The sequence below is a fragment of the Girardinichthys multiradiatus genome, chromosome 10 (genome assembly GCF_021462225.1).
Source record: "Girardinichthys multiradiatus isolate DD_20200921_A chromosome 10, DD_fGirMul_XY1, whole genome shotgun sequence".
Taxonomy (NCBI): Eukaryota; Metazoa; Chordata; class Actinopteri; order Cyprinodontiformes; family Goodeidae; genus Girardinichthys; species Girardinichthys multiradiatus.
In genome coordinates, this window is record NC_061803.1 from 36,629,937 (window position 1) to 36,655,744 (window position 25,808).

Here is a 25,808-nt window from a genome sequence, read left to right on the forward strand (position 1 = left end):
AAACTATTGAATATTAACATTTCTTTCCACCACCTACAGGTCACATAGTCAGATCAGCAGCACAGGTGAAGCTGTGAAAGAGACCAGCTAACACCATTGATCTAATCAGCAGACTGCCATTAAATAGATGTTGAAATCACTGTCTGCTTGCATTAGTATTTAGCACTGGGTATAGTTATTGTTGCAGCCCTCAGTTCTTTGGAGAAACAGCCTCACATAAAGGAAACTGCTTATAAAAACACTTCAGCTAAAAGAGCAGCTTAATAAAACATCAAGAACCTTTAGTTTAAAGGTTCAGCTGCAATACGGAACAGGATGTCCAACAGCAAGCTCCCCTACCATCTCCTCCTGATAAGTTCTCTAGAGAATCATGTTGCAGTGCAGCGCTGGCTCAGCAACAGCAAGAGGTGGACCTGCAGGAAAACTGTGGCAGCGATTTATAGAGAACTGCATTCATAGCACTGCTGTGAAGTTATTTTCCAAAATGAGGTCTTGTTTTGGTTTCTGGAATAGAGAAGGGGAGCTAAATGAGATCATGAGTCCTTTGTGGTACCAACACAGAAGCATCCTGATATTTCTCATTCATGGGAAGAGGATTCCTCCAAATTCTGCTGTGACACTGCTGTGATTAAGTGGAGTGCGACCAAAAGGTCTTCTACAGGTATCTTTTCTAACAATTCAGAAACACTTTAGGGATATTTAGGTTTTTCTATTATGAAATAGCACAGTGCCACAATGCTGAAGTGATAATGATAGTGGCTCAAAGATCAGAACATTGACATTTTGGACCCATTGTCAGAAAACTATCCAGATCTTCACCCCACTGAGAACCTGAGCTCAGTCAAAAAGCTGAGGGACAAAAAGAAGCCACCAAAATGGGATAATAAAACTATAAAGTATCTTTGAATTGAATTGAATCAGTCAGAATGTGGTTAACAAGATGAAACCCAGAAGGTCACAGAGAACTACACCAGGGTCGGACCAGTTAATTTAAACACTTGTGTCGCAGAGCTCCTCTGTTCAGCTGTGTTCCTCTGCTGGATGAAACCATTTAACAAGCTACTTCTAATTTAACATAGAAAGTTTTACGCCCTTCTACCACAACCGGTGGGCAACTGCTCACACTGAGAAGGGTTCTGTTGAAGGTTTCTTTCTTCTCAAAGTGAGTTTCTCTCCACTGTCGCTAAATGCTCCACGAGAAGGGACTGCAGCAGGTACTTGATCTCTCAATCTGGCAGGTCTCCTTAGATACAAAAGTCTTCACCAATTGGCATAAAAAACAGAGCTTGACTGCACTGTTTTATATCTATCGATATTGAAAGTATGTAATTTTCTAAATTGCTTAACATGATTGGACTGGCTCCATATTTCTGGAAGTGTTTGTTGTGAATCAGTGTTACATAAATAAACGGAAGTGAAAGGTGAACCTGCTCTTTGGTGATTTTTCCCACAGCGAAGTATGAGGCCTGAGGGTGTGAGAAGTAAAGTCCTGAGACTGAGGCGGCTGGTGTCATGGCCAGGGACTCGGTCAGGTCAATACCTGCAGACAGAACCACAGAGAGAAGATAATCAGACAAGTGATACCACATTCATCCAAACACACAACAGAATTATAGAGAGAGCACCTAACCAAACACCATCACCTGTCCAGTCAAACTAGAGCCTTCTTAATCTTGTTCTCATGTACAGTACAGACCAAAGGTTTGGACACACCTTCTCATTCAAAGAGTTTTCTTTATTTTCATGACTATGAATATTGTAGATTCACATTGAAGGCATCAAAACTATGAATTAACACATGTGGAATTATATATTGAACAAAAAAGTGTGAAACAACTGAAAATATGTCTTATATTCTAGGTTCTTCAAAGTAGCCACCTTTTGCTTTGATTACTGCTCCGCACACTCTTGGCATTCTGTTGATGTGCTTCAATAGGTAGTCACCTGAAATGGTTTTCACTTCACAGGTGTGCCCTGTCAGGTTTAATAAGTGGGATTTCAAGCCTTATAAATGGGATTGGGACCATCAGTTGTGTTGTCCAGGAGGTGGATACAGTACACAGCTGATAGTCCTACTGAATAGACTGTTAGAATTTGTATTATGGCAAGAAAAAAGCAGCTAAGTAAAGAAAAACGAGTGGCCATCATTACTTTTAAGAAATGAAGGTCAGTCAGTCCGAACAATTGGGAAAACTTTGAAAGTGTCCCCGAGTGCAGTCGCAAAAACCTTCAAGCGCTACAAAGAAACTGGCTCACATGAGGACCGCCCCAGGAAAGGAAGACCAAGAGTCACCTCTGCTGCGGATGATAAGTTCATCCGAGTCACCAGCCTCAGAAATCGCAGGTTAACAGCGGCTCAGATTAGAGAACAGGTCAATGCCACACAGAGTTCTAGCAGCAGACACATCTCTAGAACAACTGTTAAGAGGAGATTGTGTGAATCAGGCCTTAATGGTAAAATAGCTGCTAGGAAACCACTGCTGAGGACAGGCAACAAGCAGAAGAGACTTGTTTGGGCTAAAGAACACAAGGAATGGACATTAAACCAGTGGAAATCTGTGCTTTGGTCTGATGAGTCCAAGTTTGAGATCTTTGGTTCCAACCACCGTGTCTTTGTGCGGCGCAGAAGAGGTGAACGGATGGACTCTACATGCCTGGTTCCCACCGTGAAGCATGGAGGAGGAGGTGTGATGGTGTGGGGGTGCTTTGCTGGTGACACTGTTGAGGATTTATTCAAAATTGAAGGCATACAGAACCAGCGTGGCTACCACAGCATCTTGCAGCGGCATGCTATTCCATCCGGTTTGCGTTTAGTTGGACCATCATTTATTTTTCAACAGGACAATGACCCCAAACACACCTCCAGGCTGTGTAAGGGCTATTTGACCAAGAAGGAGAGTGATGGGGTGCTGCGCCAGATGACCTGGCCTCCACAGTCACCGGACCTGAACCCAATCGAGATGGTTTGGGGTGAGCTGGACTGCAGAGTGAAGGTAAAAGGCACAACAAGTGCTAAGCATCTCTGGGAACTCCTTCAAGACTGTTGGAAAACCATTTCAGGTGACGACCTCTTGAAGCTCATCAACAGAATACCAAGAGTGTGCGGAGCAGTAATCAAAGCAAAAGGTGGCTACTTTGAAGAACCTAGAATATAAGACATATTTTCAGTTGTTTCACACTTTTTTGTTCAGTATATAATTCCACATGTTAATTCATAGTTTTGATGCCTTCAGTGTGAAGCTACAATATTCATAGACATGAAAATAAAGAAAACTCTTTGAATGAGAAGGTGTGTCCAAACTTTTGGTCAGTACTGTACCACTTCTACTATTAGAGCTCCCTCTAGTGAAACCTACCAGGAGGTTTATTGTTTTTACATGTTTAACAACCATCTCAGGTACTGCCTGCGTTCAGGGTCTGCTGTTTTCTGTAAGGACATTCCACACTGCACCATATATATACTCTGTAAGTACATTTTGTATGTGTTTGAGCTTTCTCTTTTTAACCTAAGTAATAATGGTAATGGAGTGGAGCCTGGAGAGTTGACATTTTTTTTAAACTGTTTCCTATGGTTTTTTGTGTTGCTTTCTGTTCATATTCAACTAAAACTTTCCAACTGAGCTGATGTCTAAATCCGGGTGGCGCTCTGTGCTGTCAAGATGATTCATTTTGTCCTCCCAGGATTGCAGACAGGGTGTGATTATATACTCAACATGCCAGGATGTATACACACCTTCCACTTTGAAATTCCAGACATTCTGGACTTAAATGTTCATATTTTCCAGCTAAATAATCAGGGCTTGCTTGAAATTTGAATACAAACATATTAATTATTGTTAAACTGACAGTTATACAGTGATGAGAAAAAAGTAGGACAATCCATTAAATGCGTTCTTTATTATTATTTATTTATTAAATTTCTTTATTATTTTTTATATCTGGAAATTAAAGTGATTACATTAAATGTACCTTTTTTAGATAAAATAAGTATTTTCTAGGTGAGGAAAATGTTATGACATCCTAGTATGACAGCATTTGGGGGAAATAACTTCAGGGAGAAACTTCTATCATCTCTGAAAGTTTGCCCTACTCCTCACTTTCTGCTGTAAGATGTTTCAGAGGTTTCTTGCAGCTCATTTCAAGTCCCCTACCTCATCTCAAAGAGATCAAGATCTGGGCTTTAACTAGGCCCAGGACTTCTAATTTCGTAATTCTCAGCCAGTCCTTGGTGGATTCACTGGTATGTTTTGGGTCATTTTCATGTTGCAGGGTCAGGTTCTGCTTCAGCTTTTTTTCAGATGGTCTCACATTTTCTTCTGACAGACTGAGTTCATGGTGGATTCTGTGATGGTGAGCTGGACAGGTACTGCTGCAGCAAAGCATCCCCAAACCATGACACCTCAACCTTCATGCCTCACAGCTGGTATGAGGTTCTTTTCCTGGACTGCTGGATTATACCAATGTTCTAAGTTCTCTCAGGCAAACCTCAGTCTGGACTTTCTGTTTTTCTCAGAGAGCAGCAGTTTCCTCCTTGAACACCTCCCATGAAAGTTAAACATGTCCAGTTTCTTTCTGAATGGACAGACATGAACTTTCATATAAAACAGCAGTAACAACCTAAAGTAGGTCCCATGATGACAATTTAGGCTTTGGAGTTTTTTTTCTTTTTTGCATATTGCTGTCTGCTTTCAAGGAGAACACGCCTGGACCACCAGACCTGGGCCGGTTGGCAGTTGTTTTCATGTCTTTCTCTCGTCTACTGTGGTTTAAACAAGGCAAACCTCCTTTAAAGTGCTAAATAACAATATTCTCATGTCCACCTGGTGAGATACAACTGTGTGTGATTTTAGCCATTTTAAGTGGTATTAACTAAGGGGGGTGTCCTTATTTATTCTCCATTTTACAGAACGTTTTAAAAGGGTTGCTTCCTCAGTGTTTAATCTTTTCAAATTACTGTATATCATTAATGCTGTAAAATGTGAGCGTAGCCTGCCATAAGTCAATGTGTTCAGTTTAAAGAATAGGCTGCATCATAATTATGCACCTGAATAATTTTTTGGTCCAAACACTGGAAGGAGGGTTTATGGTTAATAGTTTCAGGCCAGCATCCATGTCTGCAGATTCTGCAACCAACTGTCCACGTGGAATCAGAGCTGATCCGAAAGGTGAAGCCTTCCACTTTAAACATTAGCTGTAGCTAGCTGAAATAAACTATCCACGGCTCATGCAGGGAGCCTGGACTCAATGCTTCTATGCATTGAATGAAGTCAGTTCAGCTGATTTGGTAAGGAGGTCATCTGAATGTTTGGGGAGGTGTTTAAGACATGTCCCACTGGGAAAAGGTCTAGCAGCAGACTCCTGACTTGATTAAAAAGGTTAGATCTCACCATCAGCCAAAGTGGGGGACATTGACGGCAGGAAGGAGAACTGGGGATCTTTGATAAGGCCTGTGAACCCACAACATGGTGTGATAGAGGGAGAGAGGAGGGATCCTATTATTGATCCACACTGTAATAAACAAGCCTCTATTTTGTTGTACCAACCCGTACAAAAACAATAAGGACAATTCTATTCTATTCTGATATGGGTTCTTGTCAGCTGGGCCGATGTAATCATGATAACTGAACACATTACCTCATTTAACTGATTAAAATAAGTTACAAGAAGTTCATCTTAAAAAGAAAGAGAGAAACCTAAGAATTGAAGAAAACTAGTTATAGCTGTGATCCACAGAACATGCATGTGCCACCACGTAACGTCATGGTCACAGAGTACACTCTTCAGAAAACTTTCAGAACAATTCACAGCCATCTTCTTTCTCACCAGAGCTCTCATCCTTCCAAAGCAATTAGATTTTAATTCAATACTTTTTAGGATTTATTTCGGGACACTGTATAGTTTTTGTTTTAAACAGTTGTTTAACGTCTTTTAATTCCATATTTCATATTTTGTCAAGGAAACTAGCTTGTATAGGCACCTTCCCCCCCAAAAAAACTATTTTCTGCCTGGGCATCTAAAAAGTGATTACGAAATATTTGTAAAAGTTAAAATATTAAAACGTGTTATTTTTCCGTAGCTTTGAGTTTTATATCATGTTAACGCCGCTTATCCCGCTTGCCTTCTGCCTGTTTCCCGCATTCCTCTAGCTCAGCAGTCGGCTCACTACAATTCCTGCCTGCGACAGAGACAGAAAAAGACTTGGAAAGACAAATAGAATAAATACTGTAAAGGTAAGAAAATGAATGACGGCAGATAAAAGTGGAAAAACACACTACAGGCTGATCCAACTTTGATGTAATGTCCTTAAAACAAGTCAAAATGAGGCTCAGTATTGTGTGTGGCCTCCACGTGTCTGTATGACCTCCCTACAACACCTGGAGATGATCCTGATGAGACGGTGGATGGTCTCCTGAGGGATCTCCTCCCAGACCTGGACTAAAGCATCCACCAACTCCTGGACAGTCTGTGGTGCAACGTGATGTTGGTGGATGGAGCGAGACATGATGTCCCAGATGTGCTCAATCGGATTCAGAACGGGCAGGTCAGTCCATAGCTTCAATGTCTTCATCTTGCAGGAACCGCTGACACACTCCAGCCACATGAGGTCTAGCATTGTCCTGCATTAGGAGGAACCCAGGGCCAACCGCATCAGCATATGGTCTCACAAGGGGGGCGAGCACATGGAGGGGTGTGCAGCCCTCCAAAGAAATGCCACCCCACACCATTACTGACCCACTGCCAAACCGGTCATGCTGAAGGATGTTGCAGGCAGCAGATCTCTCTCCACGGTGTCTCCAGACTCTGTCACGTCTGTCACATGTGCTCAGTGTGAACCTGCTTTCATCTGTGAAGAGCACAGGGCACCAGTGGCGAATTTGCCAATCCTGGTCTCTGGCAAATGCCAAGCGTCCTGCACGGTGTTGGGCTATGAGCACAACCCCCATTTGTAGATGTCAGGCCCTCATACCATCCTCATGGAGTTGGTTTCTAACCGGTTGTGCAGACACATGCACATTTGTGGCCTGCTGGAGGTCATTTTGCAGGGCTCTGGCAGTGCTCCTCCTGTTCCTCCTTGCACAAAGGCGGAGGTAGCGGTCCTGCTGCTGGGTTGTTGCCCTCCTACGGCCTCCTCCACATCTCCTGGTGTACTGGCCTGTCTCCTGGTAGCGCCTCCAGGCTCTGGACACTACGCTGACAGACACAGCAAACCTTCTTGCCACAGCTCACATTGATGTGTCATCCTGGATGAGCTGCACTACCTGAGCCACTTGTGTGGGTTGTAGAGTCCGTCTCATGCTACCACGAGTGTGAAAGCACCACCAACATTTAAAAGTGACCAAAACATCAGCCAGAAAGCATCGGTACTGAGAAGTGGTCTGCAGAACCACTCCTTTATTGAGCGTCTTTCTAATCGCCAAAGATTTCCCCCTGTTGTCTATTCCATTTGCACAACAGGATGTGAAATTGATTGTCAATCAGTGTTGCTTCCTAAGTGGACAGTTTGATTTCACAGAAGTTTGATTTACTTAGAGTTATATTGTGTTGTTTAAGAGTTCCTGTTATATTTTTGAGCACTGTACAAGGAGTTGTAGTAGCCTAATCTAGTTGTAATAAATGCATGCCCCAGAGTTTGGAGGTCTTTAGAAGGAATGTAAGATTTTATTTTGGCAATATATAGAACATAAAATAAACATTTGAATTTTGTAGCTTAAGAATATTCAGTCAAGCATACCAATATATCAGACATTCACACAAAATATCTGAAATAAAAATATGAAGTGTGATGGTGCAGTATTTTAAAAACGTTCTTGTTATTTATAATCATTTTTAAATTGTCTCGTTTAACTCTGCTTCTTTCTACTAAGCTGAATTTCCCTAAAGTTCTCTTTTGTGTTTTTTCCATGAAACCAACAGACTGTGAAGATGATCTCATCAAAGGAATGCTGGTTATTGAATATGGGAGTGAACCAATTCCACCCTCCTACTATGACTTTGACATTGCGCTTGAGGCGAACGCTGTGATTCGTCTCCTATTTGATCTGCCCAGCACTTTCATGACTCTGATGGGAGTGATGTATGTGCTAAACCTCAACTATCCCAAGGAGGTAAAATACATTTTTGAAATAATCCAGCATCTTTTCTTGGGAATTGGAATTGACTCATGTTCTGCTAGGGTCCATTCCCTGACCCTAAAATACACTTTTCAAGTGAAGCAACTGAGTTCATATGAACCAAATACTGCTATGTTTTTGTCCTTTGAAGAAAAACTTTGTCTTTTCATGTCAGGTTGATTTAAAGATAAGGTAGAAGTGGAATATTATTGTAACTGTTGCTTCTTGGGGTTTCTCACAAGGCATTATTGAATGATCTGTTCTTAAATCTCTGACAACATTGAATTCTGATACCCTGTTCATATTGTATTTTCTGTTTTCATCAACTGCAATGTTATGGACGTGCTATAAAAACTGAAATGAAAGACACCAACATGTATAAAAGGTTCAGTTCCTATCATATCAAACATTTCACTTTTGAGGAGTTTTAAAGAGGTGTGGGTAGATATACAGAAACCAAAGTGCACTAGTTTACTCATAGATTCTTGTTAGTAAACTGCGTATCTTTAAATGTCAATGTAAGTGTATTTTTTGCATTCGTTGTTACTTGCTTAAATATTTTCAACCTTGTTTAAACAAATTTTACAGAGACATTTGAAAATGTTTAACAGCTTTTGGTCTTAGAAAAACATAAGAGATTTGTTTTTGCTTTTCAGTAGTTACATATAGGAGTTTATTAATTATATTTGTCTCCTTTCTTGTTAGGTTTGATAATTTTTCTCATTATTTTCCTTCTTTAGGAAATTGGATATAATATTTAAAAACAAATTTTCAGTTAGAAATAAATTTTGTATGACAGTTTTTAGTGGAAACTTATTCCAATTATATTTCTGTATGAATTTTGAAAATGTCCATACTTGAATAAAAATATTGTTCATAAAAAGTAGTTTCTTATTTAGACTCACTATTTCAACATCACTTGTAATCAAAGAATGACTATTTATAGTTGTAAAAAAAAATCATACACAGTAAAAAAATAAGACTTGACTTTAATAACTTAGAAATAATACTTAAAAAGTCAATTTGTTAAAACTTGTTAAAATGAGTCCATGTGACTTTGTCACTGCTATTTTAGTTTAATGTAATTGCTAAAGACAGTTATGTCAACTTAAAGTTGTAGCAATAGCTTGGATTAAGTGTTATGAACTTGACAGATACAGTTGATTTCACTTAACTGAGTCGGCAAATATTTTTTTCATTGCATTGTTGTAATAATTGTGAAAGTGGCTTCAGATCAATGCTTGTTTCCATGTCTGAGTTAAACAGACATGATTCATCAGCAGCTTTGCAGCACTACCAGCAGAAAGCAGATAAACTAAACATGGTTCTGATCCGTTAGTCCGCTGCAACATTTGTCCTGGCTGATGTCTGAGCTTATATTAAAAACTGGTTCTATCAACCAGTTAGGAAGGCTTCAAGTCCTGCTAGAGAGCTACCTCAGAGAAAGAACAGAGACAAATTATCAACTGTGTCCAAATATCCATCCACCCACTGTCCTCACCGGGGGCCGGTGCCCATCTCCAGAGGGAAGCAGGATACACCCTGGACAGTTCTTTAGTCCATCACAGAGTCCTAATATAACCCTTCTAATTAATAAACACTGTTTAAAACAACATTGGGTGATGATGAACAATTTTTGCTTTGCTGGTATTTGGGAGTTACACACACAGTTTACAATAGGATATTTCAGTTATGATGTACCGATCCAAGGCTGCAATAAGAAACTAGAGGTTTCTGGTGTTCTCACCTGTCTTCTCCCGTACACCGGCCAGACTCCATATGGTGAGCTTCTCTGTGTGGTCGGGCTGGCTGGGGTAGCCGGCTGCAGGTCGAATGCCTTGGTACCGAACTCTGTGAAGGTCTGAGGCCTGCAGAGCCTCCTCAGAGCTGTAGCCCCACAGCTCCTTACGCACACGAGCATGCAGCTCCTCAGCAAAGGCCTGCAGAAGAGTCAGGAGAGAAAGCTGAAACACAACACTAGAAAAAACAAATCCACCTTTCCATTTTAGTTTCTTTTTTAGTCTAACAATATAAAGGTGACTAGTGTTCAGTCAACTTGCTCCTTGCGCCATCCTGCCTGTAACATTTCTAGGTCCAACGATAAGATCCGAAGTACCACCTACAATATTCATCACTCCAACACCTCGTGAATCATTAACCCTTTCACACAGTCTTACTTAGTGTAAAGGTTTCTTCCTGCATACATTACCTCAGCTAAGCGATCAGCAAGAGCTTTGACCATGATGCTGCTGTAATCATCTCCCTGGGTCTGGAACTCCTGACTGAGCTCCTCAGCTCCAAACACACCTACAGCAAACATCCCAATGTAGTCAGCCATGCCGCTGTCTACAGGAGCCACAAAGTCCGAAACACACAGGAAGGGTTCTGAGCCAGTGCCGTCCTTCTCCGCCTGCAGAACACAGACACATGGTTTCATTCCTAATCCTAACATTTATTATCACAGCTGCATGTCCATCCTTAGAGAAAAGGCAAGCTGTTACAGATGGTGGTGTGTGAAACTGAGCAGATGTAAACAAGGCAATGAACTCCAGATCCAGGTTCTCACCTGCTGCCGTAAGCCATGAAATATGGCGATGGGCTTTGTGTCTTTGTGAACTGTGACATCCTCTTTGTACACGTTAATGTCGTCACCGATACTCTGAGCACGCCAGAAGCCCACCAGGCCCCGCCCCTTCAGACTGTGGTTGTCAATCACGTGATGGAGCAATAACTGGGCGTCGTCAAAAACTCTGCGAGCTTCCTTACCTGCAGCACAAAAATCAGGGAGTTATTTAGGAAAACTGAAGCATTGCTGCTGACCTACAGTCTAATCATACTGCCGATGTAACTGTGTACTATAGTGTACTATACAGAATTCTGAGCATTAAATATTCAAATGCAGAACATTTATGAGAGGAACTAAAGTGTGGTACTCCTTTTCCCTTACACTTTCAAAATGTGGAACATGTAGCCATAAAATAAAACAGAACAGAAGAGGCAGAGCCTGAGGAGTCTGTTTCATTCAAATCTGTTGTTTGGGAACATTAGGAATTCTACAATCAGTTACAGTGATGATGGACCAGCTAGGGTGGACCAAAACAGGCTAAATTGGCTATCCCTAACAGTGATATGGTATGTTGATAGCTCTACATCAAACCTGAACCCAAACATCACTAATACAGTAAAATAAAACAATGAAAAAGCTGAGCACTCATGCAGACGGTTTAATTGCAGATCATGCAATTTATTCACTGTTCACTATATTCATTGAACCACTGGCTGCCCCAATTCGTCAAAGCAGAAATATTTATGGACTCCAAACACCTGATAGAATCCCCAACATGTGTTTATATGCTGATGATGTGTTGCTCATTGTGGAAAATGCAAATTGCTCTCTGAGACAGATTCGTACTCGTCGTCTTCCGCTTATCCGGGACCTGGTTGCAGGGGCAGCAGACTTAGTAGCGACACCCAGAATTCCCTCTCCCCAGACACCTCGTCTTGCTCCTTTAGGAGAAGCCAGAGGCATTCCCAGGCCAACCAGGAGACCCAGGCCTCATCCCGGGGGTACGAGCCTGGAAGGTCCAGGAGGCATCAGAAACAGATGCCCGAGCCACCTCTCGATGTGTGGGAGCAGCAGCACGTCCGGAACATTGCCAAAATTAGAAATATTCTGTCCAGGAGTGACGCTGAAAAACTAGTCCATGCATTTGTTACTTCAAGGCTGGACTATTGTAATTCTTTACTATCAGGATGTCCACAAAATGCAGTTAAAAGCCTTCAGCTGATTCAAAATGCTGCAGCAAGAGTTCTGATGAACCTTTTGATATTTACAATTTGATCAAAGATGAGATTTTGCCCATTTTTGTTTATCTGTGCTGTTTTGTCTTTGTTTTTGTTGGAATGAATGAATGAATGTTCATGTGTTGCATGACACAATAATTCATGTTTAGAATAATGTTTCCCAATTCTAAATTGATTAAAACCTTGAGTTTTGAGGAGAGTTAAGAAGGTAGGTGCATGTTAACAGTTTTTCCATTTAGGGTACACTAAAATGGGTTGGAACTAAGGAACCGTGGGACCGCCCACGGCCCACCCATAGACTGCCTATCAGAGGTTAGTTCCTCCTAGCTCACAGGTTTGTACACGCCTTAACTTCCATGGAAATGCTCAGCACCTCCCTTCCTGAGTTTTAACACTGTTTGAGAGACAAGAGAATTGAAAGGCTTGTAGTGAGCAAAAGTAATGAATCTATTTTTAATAAAGAGTCATGACTCCATACTTAGTGGGAATTAATGACTGGACTCAATTTGTAGGGTTTATGCATCAAAATGCTGGAAACTGTCTCCCTTACAAGACTAAATTAATTAAGCTGACTGAGTGATGATCATCGATCTCCTTCTTTGTTAAATATGATTTTTTCTATAACAGGTCCTCCCATTCAGAATTTCGCTTTCTCCCTGAGTGTTCAGGGAGAGTGTGTTCCGGCGGCACTCTCCCCCCTGCAGGCGCAGAGGCTGAGAATCCTGCCCTATTTGGACGACTGGCTCATTGTTGCAGCGACTTGCGACTGTGTCAAGGAGCTGGAGGCGTATCTCCGTACAACAGCGCCCTGCGACGGACAGACTCCCTGTTCATTTGTTATGCTGGCTCATGATAAGGTCTGTCCCTCTCTAAACAGCGGCTCTCGCATTGGATTGTTGATGTGATACCTACATATTATGCCTTACAGGATCGGCCTCTGCCCACTGGCGTACGGTACCACTCCATGAGGGGTGTGACTACCTTGTGGGGTGCCCTAACCCTGCTGGGCGTCGCCAGACACCATTGCCAGGTTTTACAAGATGAATGTGGCCGCACCCCATCCACTGCAGGACATTCTACAACAGTGACATGCAGCGTTCCTCTGAAGTGAGTGTGGTTGTGACTGTTGTTCTATAGATTTGGGTTCTTCGTGACCTTGTTGGTATAGCTTTAAAGGTTTAAAATCAAACTATACTTAAAATCTGGAAAAATAAAAAAAGTTTAAATACCATTAATTTTTATAATTTGTCATGCAATGGATAGCAATTATTGACAGAAGCAGCACAGCAGCCTGAAAAACAGGGAACCCTAAAAGAAGCTCATACCAACAGTCTTGTCATTGAAAATCTTGGGGTATCCTCTGTTGGGGTACTTCCCTCTGAGCTGCCACACGTCGAAGAACGGCTTCCAGTCAATGAAGTCCAGCAGGCTGTTTAAATCGTAACACTCAAACACTCGAGTGCCCAAGAACTGAGGGTGCACTGCAACAAATGGAGAACCAGGCACACTGAGCATATCTGCTATCAGCTCTGTTGTTTGTGTTGAAACAATCATGAGTGTGTGTGGAAAACAGATTAATGCTTTTGGTTGAACGTTTACTGTTGTGTGCCATCTTACCTGGTCTAGGCATAGACAACCAGTCGACATGTAAAGCCTTCTGTCTGGCCTCAGAGAGAGAGAGATACCGACGGTCCTACAAGGGATATAGGGAGAAGGAGCATTTCATTTATTTACATGTTCTACATTACAAGGAACTATGCATATGTAGTTAATGGGGAAAAGGGATTCCTGCACCAGAAAAACCCTTCTTTACCGGTCAGACCCTCACCTTCAGGGAGTCATAGTGCTCTTCTCTGACATCCTGATAGTCCTCCTTCACGTCCTCCAAGTACTCCTCCCTCACTTTTTCATCTAGCAGCTGGGAGCACTGAGACACAGGAACATAACAGGATGAAAACTAAGACTCTACACAAAACATGCAAGCACCAAATTTAGCACCGGAAAAGAACGGTTCAATTCAGACATGATCTGGTCCAAGTGCAGTTCAGTGGTGGGTGTGTAAACGATTCAATCTGCAAGGACCTGGCATCTAGTGGGCATTAGTGTGGGCATCACAGGTGTTATCAGGGAGCTGCTGCAGTCTCTGATGGTCAGTGTGGGAAGCCAGCAGACAGAGGATGGCTTTAGACAGGATTAGTTGTCATTTATTTCAGTAAATCTGACGCATTGCATCTTTAATGTCCCTTATTAAACCTCAGCTTTTTGCAAATCCTGTAGAAGTTTAACAAATATCCCCTAAAGCGTTTTGAACAGATCTTCTGTGGAAAGCTAAAACAGATCTTAAGGTCCTTTAATGATGGCTGGACCTTCTCCTGTAGGCTGTTCTGGTAGATCCCATCAATTATGGCAAGTTGTCCAGATCTAGAGGAACCAAAGCAGCTCCAGACCATGACAACATGTTTGACTGTCAGTATGATGGTCTGTTTCTGAAATCCTGTGTTAGTTGCAAACCAGATGTAAAATGATCCAAACCTTCCAAAAATTCCAGTTTTGTCTTCTGGATCTACAGAGCATTTTCCCAAAGCCTTGGAGATCATCAAGATGTTTTCTGGTAAATGTGAGACTGGTCTTTGTTTTCTTTTTGGTCAGCAGTGGTTCTGGATTTTGGAACTCTTCCATGGGGGCCATTTTGCTCAGTCACTATTTCTTTTTGTCAAATCTTGGAACTCTGAACTTTACTGAGGCAGTGAGACATGCAGAACTTTAGATGTTGTTCTGCTTTGTTTTGTGACCTTCTGGTGGAACCATCGATGAGCCCTTGGAGTAAGTTTGGTTGATTGGTTTCTCCTGGGAAGGTTCACCACTACTGCATGTTTTCTCGAGTTGGGAATCCCGGTTCTTACTCAGGTTCTCTACAGTCCCAAAGTCTTAGAAATAGTTTAGGAACTCTTTGCAGACTAACGGATGTCTGACTTTGTTTTTATGTTTTTTGTTTGGTGCTTTTTGAGATATTTCATCTGTTACAGAGGTTATATTTAAAGTAGTTATTATGTCTACAGGTCAGGTAATAATTAGGTCTGGGAGCTTGTTAAATTTTTAACATCATAAATATGAACATTAAAATTGCCAACCATAAAAACGCAGTCAAATCAATGCAGATAATAGACAGCAGTTTGGAGAAAATACAATTCCAGCCCCTTTTAATGCATTTTACATTTAGTTTTCTTCACCCAGCTATGATTCACCTGAGAAGATCTGATCCACATGCTTGTCAGCAACATTAAAACCAGGCTGAACCAGATCTTTGAACCAAAGCAACCTTTCAGCAATAAGCAGATGGTAGCATTCCTTATTATTATTATTATTAAACCTTTATTTCTACAGGTAGACTCATTGAGACAAGTCCTCATTTACAGGAGACATTGATCTCATGCTGCAGACTGAAGATGTACTGTCTGCAAGATTGACTGATAAATTAAGCTAACATTTATTTGGAGGTATAGAAAGTGGATAGAGCCTTTTAATTCAGTCCAGGATGGGCAGGTGATCATTAATGGTGCTAAAAGAACAAGTCAAGGCTTTGATGTCTTGGCAGAAATGGACTGATTCTGTCCTGAAACAGTACTACGTTGTATTCATCTTAATACACACTATATGCAAAGCAGCATAAGCAACACACACACTTCAGATACATGGCAGGATTACTTCCCAGCATGCTTCTCATTTGATTCTGTTTGGTCCCATGTTAAAAGTGTTTCAGAAACACCATGCATGGCAGGAGAAGAACCGGTGTGACGGCGGCTTTAGCGAGCTAAATGAGACGCTGTCACATAACCCAGGAGTGATTCCTGATTTTATGATGAAAGATCTTACCACTACCACACTCCTGGAAGCATCGAGGACATGGACAACAGGAGAACTGTAGCATGGAGCAATCTTCACAGCTGTATGTGTCCTACACAATGAACAAAAGCAACACTAATCATCCAAACAGCACTGTAACACACTTCTTTGAGTTATAACAATATTAAAATTACAGTTGTCTTCAAAAATATACTGTGTGTAGGTGCATGGTTAAGTTACTTTGATGTGGTGGCACCTCCAATCAGCAAAGGTGTTGTCATTCCAAGTCGCTCCATTTCTCTCGCCACATAGATCATCTCATCCAAAGAGGGAGTGATGAGGCCCGACAAGCCAATGATATCTGCTCCAAACAAACAAAGATCTATCTGCTCAGAATATATATAGTAGAGTCTTCAGCCGGGCAGATAATGAGGATGTTTCACTGATGTCAAATACAAGCATGTCTGTAAGGGTTTAGTTTCACCATTCTAATTCTGTTTAAGGACCATTTTGCTTAGCAAAATATGATGAATTATTAAATCTCAATTCCTTTAAAAAGTAAAAATTATCTCGAGCTCGAGGCCTGTTTATCTAAAATCACTAGGCAGGAAAGATGGGTTGCAGAAGCCGAGAGCCGCATCTCAAACTGTGAGGATCCCACAGCTATTCACACCACCCGATCTTCTGAGGTCGAGAATAAGCTGGAAGCGGCCGTGGATGATTTAGGGTGTATTCACATTTGCCACTTTTGGTCCGCTTTAAACGGACCAGAGTTTGTTTCCCCCCTTGGTCCGGACCTTTTGTGCAGGTGTGAATACACTCAAGCGAACCCTGGTCCGGACCAAGCAACCGGACTGAGACCCACTTTCTGAGGTGGTCTCGGTCCGCTTCCAAACGGTGCGGTTTGCTTATGGTCTGAATACAAACCGGCCCCAATCCGAACCAACTACAAAAAGCGTACGTCTCTTTGGACATAAGAAGCCACCGTAGCCGGTAGCAAAGGTGTGTGTTGTAAGGTAGTCATACCTGATAAGCTGTGTGTTGCTTAGCAACGCTACTGGCTTGTTGTGGGACAAGGCATGTAGAGAACGTCGGTCTTCAGCACGCATTCTCCGACGGGCTTCCAACATTATAAATGGAACGTCTCAAAGTCTGTTGACTGAGCTGCTCTTCACCCTCACAATAATATTGCAGCTGTAATAACGGCACAAATATGCAGAACAGAGGTGCTGCACGCAGCACGTCTACAGCTGTTTTCCTAAATGTCCTGGTCTGTGCTCTGTCCCGCCCCCTTCATTTCAGTCCAATGATCGTCACCCGCGTGGCTTTGTTTACAAGTAATAGTTCACTTGCAAAAAGTACAATGTGAAAACAAACCGCACCAAATGAAAAAAGTAAAGTTCGCTTTTGGCCCCTCTGGGACCCCATATTTTGGGGCCACCATATTTAGCCACGGCTACAGCTATTTGTGGGCCACATCTTATGCCCCCAGTGACCTGAAATGGGGTCCAATGCAGGTCCACCTGTCCAGCTTGTTCTCCATCCAAACGGGTCTCTGCTGCACCCTACAGGCAGGGGGTCCCCGGTGTTTCCCCCTTATCCATACAATCCAATATTGTAAGCAGTGCAGTAGGGTCACATGACCTTTACATATGTCCAGTGTAATTTAATTTTGCCAGTGTTCATAACATCTGTCAGTTCATTTCTTAGAGCTGATGAGAACTTATGGGCAATTTTTTTGTTGTAAGTCAATTCTCTTATACAGTTCTGCTTTTAATGATATATACAGCTACACAGCAAGTTTGCCATGCGGTTAGGTTTAGTCATACCAGCTTTATGTGTTACAGCCTCTCTGAGAATTCGATCACAGGAAACCATCACACCTAGGTCAATCACCCTGCAACAGAGCAAACACAAGCTGGTTAATCCTCATCTACTGAACATCTGACTGAAGTAGAGCCATCTGTTTTAGATTTTTATGTATAGACCAGCCAAAGACAAATTTATTGCAGATTATGAACATATCTGAACACTATGATGCATCTATTCCAGAGAAGATGTGTACTACCATTTCTTCCTTTCTAATTAAGGAAACTACAGTTTAAATAATTTTGTTTCATTATTTGTACCTCTCCTCTATACATGTCCTGATTTACACACCATCTGCCTGTCACGTTGCTGCAGAGACAGAGAGGGACAATAAAGGATGTTTCTATTTTATTTCCAGGACGTGTCATTCAAGTTGTGGAAGGAAGCTCCGGGAAGGACTTAAGAATCCAGACATGACAACACGACATCAAAAACCCCAGAGGAAGAAAGATGTGTAAGCTTTGCCATTCATGTCATCAAGTTCTGAAGTCTGACCATCTGGGTTTCACTCTCAAAATTCCTTTGTTTGCTTTTGTCAATCACCCGATTTTCCGCTTGCTGACCTACTAAGACTTTTCTCCACAAACCTTCAACAAAAAAAAAATTATTGACTTTTTTGCTTGAGTTACTTTTTATTTATCTGCTGTTATAATGCAAAGGGTCTTAGCCAGGATTCCAGCCAGACATCCAAGTCTCTGGGTCAAAGACCTGTTGACGCCTCTCATTTCTCAGATTAACCTGGACCAGGAATAAGGGTGAGGGGCGGTGAATCTTTCATCAGAGAGTTAAACTGCTGTCCTTCCTACAGGCTGAGATTCTGAGATTCACAAAGCAAGAGCTGAAGTTCTACAAACACGAGGCGGAGGAATTCAATGTCTCTCTGCTGACTGGAACTTCCAACTTCCTCTCCTTCTCCTCTTTTATCAGATAGGACAGCAATCAGATAAGTGGAGATCTGTTCATGCAAGGTTTTATGAGTCCTGATAAGGGAGAAAAAGCCTTTTGGTCTTAACGCTTTGACTAACTGACGACTAAGTTGAAGACTGCAGGAAGTTCCTTATTTCCTTCATTCTTATGAGACGTACTGTTCTTTCTTCATAGTTTGTCCCTATTTCTGTGCTAATTTGGTTTATTACTTATATTTCTTGTCGGTATATAGATACTAGCTTGATTAATAATGAATGTACACTTTGGGTGGGGTTTTATGTACTCTGCTTATTATACCAGTTTAAATAAATTGAACTCCTGGGCTTTAAATGTATAATAATTAAACATTTAATAGGAGAGTAAAATAATTAATGTCAGATTTAATAAGTGCTTATAAACGCTACACCTGAAACATAGCTTTGCCGTTACCCGTGTATTTCGTCTCCATGACAATGCCATAGAAATGAAAGCTTTTTTGTTGTTTTATAAAGGATCCATGGAAAACGTTTTGATATTAAAGTTTCAAATGAGTTAAATTTACACTGAATCCAAAGGTGGTCCTACAGAAACCTTGTTCTTTAAGAAAATAAGCTACTAATCACAATGTCAAAGTGAAGGGATGGATGGTGGAGTACTGGTTAACTGCGAGGAGGTCCTGGTTTTAAATCCAAACCAGGTCTTTCCATCTGGAATCTGAATATTTTTCCCCTGTATGTGGCTTCTACTTTATGGATTGATTGAACCGATTAGACTGATTCTGATTGAAATAGTTGTTCAGGTTAATAGTAACCCTAATCTGTTACATGAGTTGTTGATCCGAATGCCATAAAAAGATTGTTATTAACAACTAAGTTAAGGTTGATGATATTACTTTAGGTTTCACAACTTCCTATAACATAAAAAAATGAGAAGAAAACTTGAAAAGATTAAAACTGGATTTACCTGAAGTTGTTGCAACCCAGTACCACACCTACAATGTTCTTGCCAATATCGTGGACGTCTCCTTTTACTGTAGCCAGAACAATGGTGCCTTGATAGGGATCCTGTAGACAGAGAGGAAACAATCAGGGACTTTTTCCTGAAACATTTCTGGGGGATAAAGGGTCAGTTATTGTTGACCTTTATGAACTTTGGTTTTCTTTCTTTACACATTGAGTGAAGTCTTATGTTTTAGATGCCCTTCAGCAGCTGGAAATATGAGGCTTGTGTGGCTCAAGACATGTTGCGCAAATAAACTATGGGAGTTTAAAAATAAGGATGAGAATTGAAGGACGTGAGAAGGAGCCATGCTGCTATTCAGCATGTTGGAATTTTAGGCCTGTGGGGCCTGTGAGGAGCACTGTCAACAACTAGTACAGTCAGAGTCCGCCATTGCAATAGGTAAGGCTTCCTGTTTGGTTTCATGGTACCCACCAAATGTTTCTCTCCTCCCCTGAGTTTTATGAACTATGTGATTTATCTGCAGAACCATTTTACTCAACGCCACAGTGTATAAAAATACCAAGGTTTTCAAAATAAACTAAATAATATGTTTTATACAGCTGAAACAGCTTGGGTGTACAAAAGTGTCCAAATTGTGCAGAAGACATAGAAAACATATCATTATGTTGTGTTTAGGCTTTTCTAGCTTTCCCCAATAAATAACAAAAGTGTTAACTCCTGACCATCTCCTCAGCTGATCCTGATGCTGCCATCATCTCCTCTCTCTCCGTCTCCATGAAGGGAATCAGATAACCAACTGCCTTCTTCATCACACGAGCCGACTTAATTACCTGCAAACACAAAACGGATTGTTCCAGTTTGGAGCAACTGTTTATTTTAAAATACTGATAAAAGAATAAAAATAATTAAGTATTTTCCAACGTTTTGGACACTGGTAAATTTAATTAAACCGAATAACCTACTAACTGATGTTAGGCTTATATTTACTACACCACACTGTACTGCTAAATCAAGTAATTTTATGTAATAATATATGTCCACCAGTCTGGGTTCAGTCTCCATGGTAACCAAGTGCTTTGCTGGCTGATGGGTGCTGTTGTCTGCTTTTATTACAGAATCAGGAAATCTGCAGCAGACCCTCTGCTTTGTTGCTTGGACAGAAGAATGTTTGCTGCCAGCACTGCAATGTCCAGTTTGATTCAGATATCTAGGGGTCATGGGTTCAAAGACTGCTTAAGATAACCTCCAGTGAGCTCAGAGAAAAATAGCATGCACACTACTGCTCCGGTCCAGGGGTCAATCCAGTGATCACACCTTCAGGTGGCGTGGTTTGCTTTCACGCAGAGATTTTCAGACCAGACCAAACAACGCCATGCATCTGCAACAGATTGTTCCTGGGAGCAGTATTGCTCCAGTGTTTTGTTGATCAAGAAGAAAGAAAGCATGAAGAGGAAAGTTCGCCTCATTGTGGTTTCTGTAGCTACTTTGGTGTTCAAATGTAGCTGTGCACCTGCACCTCTTTACTACTCCACATTGCCCCACGAGACATTTTCAAACTCTTCATCTTCAAATTTGCATTCTGACTTTGTTTTCTTCTCCTCTTCTACACTAATACTGCCCTAACTTCACATCATATGGTATGCTGGGAATGGCACACATTCTCACTGCATGAGATACAACAAAGATGCTTAAGCAAGGGGGAGGAAGGACATCAGCTCAGGGGGGATGCATCATCATCTCCATCTGAAATTGGTTACCAAGCCCCATTGAGATGTCCAGCCAAGCTGAATACAAGGGCAGCTGATGACTCAACTTGGAACTCTGGACCTACACGGTCTGCCAAGGAAAATAATGAAGTACCTTCTGTAAATCTACTGGTAAATATTAACGAAGCACTACGGACAATACCTACATACTGGTCCTTCTCAAAATATTAGCATATTGTGATAAAGTTCATTATTTTCCATAATGTCATGATGAAAATTTAACATTCATATATTTTAGATTCATTGCACACTAACTGAAATATTTCAGGTCTTTTATTGTCTTAATACGGATGATTGTGGCATACAGCTCATGAAAACCCAAAATTCCTATCTCACAAAATTAGCATATCATTAAAAGGGTCTCTAAACGAGCTATGAACCTAATCATCTGAATCAACGAGTTAACTCTAAACACCTGCAAAAGATTCCTGAGGTCTTTAAAACTCCCAGCCTGGTTCATCACTCAAAACCCCAATCATGGGTAAGACTGCCGACCTGACTGCTGTCCAGAAGGCCACTATTGACACCCTCAAACAAGAGGGTAAGACACAGAAAGACATTTCTGAACGAATAGGCTGTTCCCAGAGTGCTGTATCAAGGCACCTCAGTGGGAAGTCTGTGGGAAGGAAAAAGTGTGGCAGAAAACGCTGCACAACGAGAAGAGGTGACCGGACCCTGAGGAAGATTGTGGAGAAGGGCCGATTCCAGACCTTGGGGGACCTGCGGAAGCAGTGGACTGAGTCTGGAGTAGAAACATCCAGAGCCACCGTGCACAGGCGTGTGCAGGAAATGGGCTACAGGTGCCGCATTCCCCAGGTCAAGCCACTTTTGAACCAGAAACAGCAGCAGAAGCGCCTGACCTGGGCTACAGAGAAGCAGCACTGGACTGTTGCTCAGTGGTCCAAAGTACTTTTTTCGGATGAAAGCAAACTCTGCATGTCATTCGGAAATCAAGGTGCCAGAGTCTGGAGGAAGACTGGGGAGAAGGAAATGCCAAAATGCCAGAAGTCCAGTGTCAAGTACCCACAGTCAGTGATGGTCTGGGGTGCCGTGTCAGCTGCTGGTGTTGGTCCACTGTGTTTTATCAAGGGCAGGGTAAATGCAGCTAGCTATCAGGAGATTTTGGAGCACTTCATGCTTCCATCTGCTGAAAAGCTTTATGGAGATGAAGATTTCATTTTTCAGCACGACCTGGCACCTGCTCACAGTGCCAAAACCACTGGTAAATGGTTTACTGACCATGGTATCACTGTGCTCAATTGGCCTGCCAACTCTCCTGACCTGAACCCCATAGAGAATCTGTGGGATATTGTGAAGAGAACGTTGAGAGACTCAAGACCCAACACTCTGGATGAGCTAAAGGCCGCTATCGAAGCATCCTGGGCCTCCATAAGACCTCAGCAGTGCCACAGGCTGATTGCCTCCATGCCACTCCGCATTGAAGCAGTCATTTCTGTAAAAGGATTCCCGACCAAGTATTGAGTGCATAACTGTACATGATTATTTGAAGGTTGACGTTTTTTGTATTAAAAACACTTTTCTTTTATTGGTCGGATGAAATATGCTAATTTTATGAGATAGGAATTTTGGGTTTTCATGAGCTGTATGCCAAAATCATCAGTATTAAGACAATAAAAGACCTGAAATATTTCAGTTAGTGTGCAATGAATCTAAAATATATGAATGTTAAATTTTCATCATGACATTATGGAAAATAATGAACTTTATCACAATATGCTAATATTTTGAGAAGGACCTGTATTGCTAAGCAGGCAACAATTTACACAACAAAAGTAAGGAGCAGTGCCCCCCATGGATGTGGAGGCTGGAAGCAAAGATTAAGGCAACAGATAAATTTTAGCCAGCTATGGTGCAATGTAGAGGGAACGCCTTCAAAGACACTGCAACCTGTCCCTACCAGAGGCTCTAGAGACTGGAGAGCAACACCATCCAGCTCTAAGAACAGGCCCATGGATCCTGGAGTGCTTGATGCTGTAGCACATCAACAGGACACCTACATCTATCATAGAAAGGTCCATGCCAAGTGGAAATCTGGAAGCTAATTTGAAACCAACTGCCCAAATTACCATCAAGTGCGGGATATACCAAGGTGTTGCTCTGTCTCCTCTATTGTTCTGCAAAGGTCTGACTTCCTCAGTCAGATTATTGCAAAGAGTGGCTATAGATACCAATTCTGAAGTGGAACCACCATCAGTCACATTTTAGCTATAAACCAAGCAAATACTTTGAGTTGCTTTAATTTTTCCAATCTGTATTTGTCCTCCTCAGTTTCCTGAAGTTAGCTGAAAGGAGCAGCACCTGGTGTGGTCTTCTGCTGCTGTAGTCCATCTCCTTCAAGGTTCCACCTGGTGTACCTACAGAGATGATGTTCTCCCCTACGGTTTCAACAAAGCATGTTTGTCCACATAACTGCTGCTCCAAGAACATGTTCTCCTATTTGTATCATGATTTGTAAACCTGAGAGATGGTTGAGTGTGAAAACCCAAGTAGATTAGCAGTTTCTGAAATACTCAAGCCATCCAGCTGGTACCAACAACCATGCCACGTTCAAAGCCACTATAATCCCCTCTCTTCGTCATTCTGATGCTCACTTTGAACTTCAACAATCTTCATCACGTCTAGATGACTAAAGGTAGTTTGCCTCTTGTGAGAGAGTGGCATCATCTCCATCAACTCCAATGGTTCAGTTATTTTTTTATGTAACTTTTTTTGCAATAAACAACTGTGCGTTAAAATCACAAAGTTATCTACAATTGATATGCTCCTTAAAAACATATTTAAATATGTTTTTATGTCATTTCTCATATTTGAAAAACAGAGAATCCAAACTTTTTCTCAGAGCCAGAATTAAGAGAATTACAGTTTAAAGACCGATCTAATAATGTACAAACAATGCCCGATTTATAATGAGAAAGTTATATAGATAAGCATGATAATTAATAATTCTGAAATAATCTTATATAATCACATATTCACTTTTATTTATGAATATACTAATTCATACACTGACAAACAAAATGAAGTCTAGAATATAGATCATTACTCAACATTTGATGTATTTCTGATTCCTGCAACTAAAGTTACTTTCAGATTATAAACCTCTGTGTTTCTCTGCTGAAGGTGAATATAAGAATTTATTTTTATAAAGACATTATTATTATTGTGTGCCTTCATCTGCTACAAACTAGCAACAATCAGCCAAGATGGCAGCAACTTGTTAATAAGACAAATAATATTAATGAAACAGATGAGTTTATTAATCAGAAGTTACCAAAAATTAAAGGTATTTCCCTTCTTTTCTACGATTTGAAGCTGACCACCAATGAGTTCCAGAAACACTACATGGACCACCTGACAGTCGAGTGATCGGGACTTTGGTTCTCCATACTCTAACATCTATGAGCTAGTGTGATTGACTGATTCACCATCGGTGTTAACAACTGAAACAACTGAACATGTGTACTTAATAAAGTGACCAGTGAGATTTTGTTTTTAAAACCAAACATGAGTCACCATATAACAAACATTGAATAAGAGTGAATAAGAGTGAATAACGGGGGCACCTGTGGCAGAAACATCTTCCCAGCTCCGAACAAATCCCCCACCACCTTCATGCCATTCATCAGGGGACCCTCAATGATGTGAAGAGGTCGCTTGTAGCGATCTACATGACCCCGGCACTCCTCAACATCCTCCACCACATGTTTGTCTATTCCCTGACCGGAACACAGAACAACAGCAAAGTTCAAACTAGGAAAACTAATCACTTAAAGCTGAATATAGATCAGTGTTACTTCTTTGTAACATACTGTAATGTGCTGAGGTATGAATTATTCAGAATGACGATGACTATTAAACCTCTGCAAATCTCATTGGAAGCCATTACCACTCATGGCTCAGCTGTATGAAGACTAGCTTTATGGAAAAGGGCAAGCAAATTTAAAGTTATGCTGAACAAAACCACCAAGAATGGAGAAACATGAGAGTCTGGGGTTTATAGAGCTCATATGTGACAGAGAAATTATATTTATCCATAACCAAATAAACACTAACAGTCAGAGAGACTGGTTTGTTTAAAAGCTGAACAACACGTGGGGTGAAAGGTTTTTACCTTGATAAGAGCATATTCCAACCTTCCTTCTACCGATGCTGTTCTCCATTCGTCTGTCTGAATCACCTTCTTCCCTCCTTTCCCTTTATTCTGTTAACAAGTCAGAATCTGTTAATCCAACCAAAGCAACCACAGCCCAGAGGTCTGATCTCCAGGAGGTTTTTATTTACCTGTGCATAGACCAGCAGTTTATCTGTAGCCTCCACATCTCTGTTCCAGATGAGGTTCTCACACAGTAACAGCAGCTCCTTATCAATGTCATCATAAACAGGAAGGTTTCCAGCATTCACAATCCCCATATCCATCCCATCCTGAGACAGCACACGGGGAATCAGATCTATGTTAGCGTCAAAGTGAGATGTTCTATCAAACGGTGTATAATTCATTTGAATCTTACTAGAGATTCACATAAAA

The 25,808-nt window shown here is 41.3% G+C and overlaps 1 protein-coding gene and 1 long non-coding RNA gene across 2 annotated transcripts in view; one reads left to right on the forward strand and one right to left on the reverse strand.

The window, feature by feature from the left end:
• Nucleotides 1-25,808, reverse strand: part of mtr (5-methyltetrahydrofolate-homocysteine methyltransferase) — a 61,821-nt gene that overhangs the window by 1,164 nt on the left and 34,849 nt on the right. The window contains exons 18-32 of the mRNA XM_047377295.1: nt 25,565-25,705; nt 25,395-25,484; nt 24,847-24,999; nt 20,219-20,326; nt 19,497-19,597; nt 17,588-17,655; nt 15,999-16,119; nt 15,789-15,870; nt 13,744-13,842; nt 13,533-13,608; nt 13,241-13,396; nt 10,678-10,877; nt 10,321-10,521; nt 9,859-10,051; nt 1,428-1,540 (exon numbers count right to left, since the gene is read on the reverse strand). Of these exons, the coding sequence (XP_047233251.1) occupies nt 1,428-1,540; nt 9,859-10,051; nt 10,321-10,521; nt 10,678-10,877; nt 13,241-13,396; nt 13,533-13,608; nt 13,744-13,842; nt 15,789-15,870; nt 15,999-16,119; nt 17,588-17,655; nt 19,497-19,597; nt 20,219-20,326; nt 24,847-24,999; nt 25,395-25,484; nt 25,565-25,705 (1,902 nt within the window). The remainder of the gene's footprint in view (nt 1-1,427; nt 1,541-9,858; nt 10,052-10,320; nt 10,522-10,677; nt 10,878-13,240; nt 13,397-13,532; nt 13,609-13,743; nt 13,843-15,788; nt 15,871-15,998; nt 16,120-17,587; nt 17,656-19,496; nt 19,598-20,218; nt 20,327-24,846; nt 25,000-25,394; nt 25,485-25,564; nt 25,706-25,808) is intronic.
• On the forward strand, nt 3,395-8,747 carry LOC124875260. Its single transcript, XR_007040005.1, has 3 exons — nt 3,395-3,465; nt 6,147-6,230; nt 7,915-8,747. It is a non-coding gene; the product is annotated as an uncharacterized LOC124875260 (long non-coding RNA).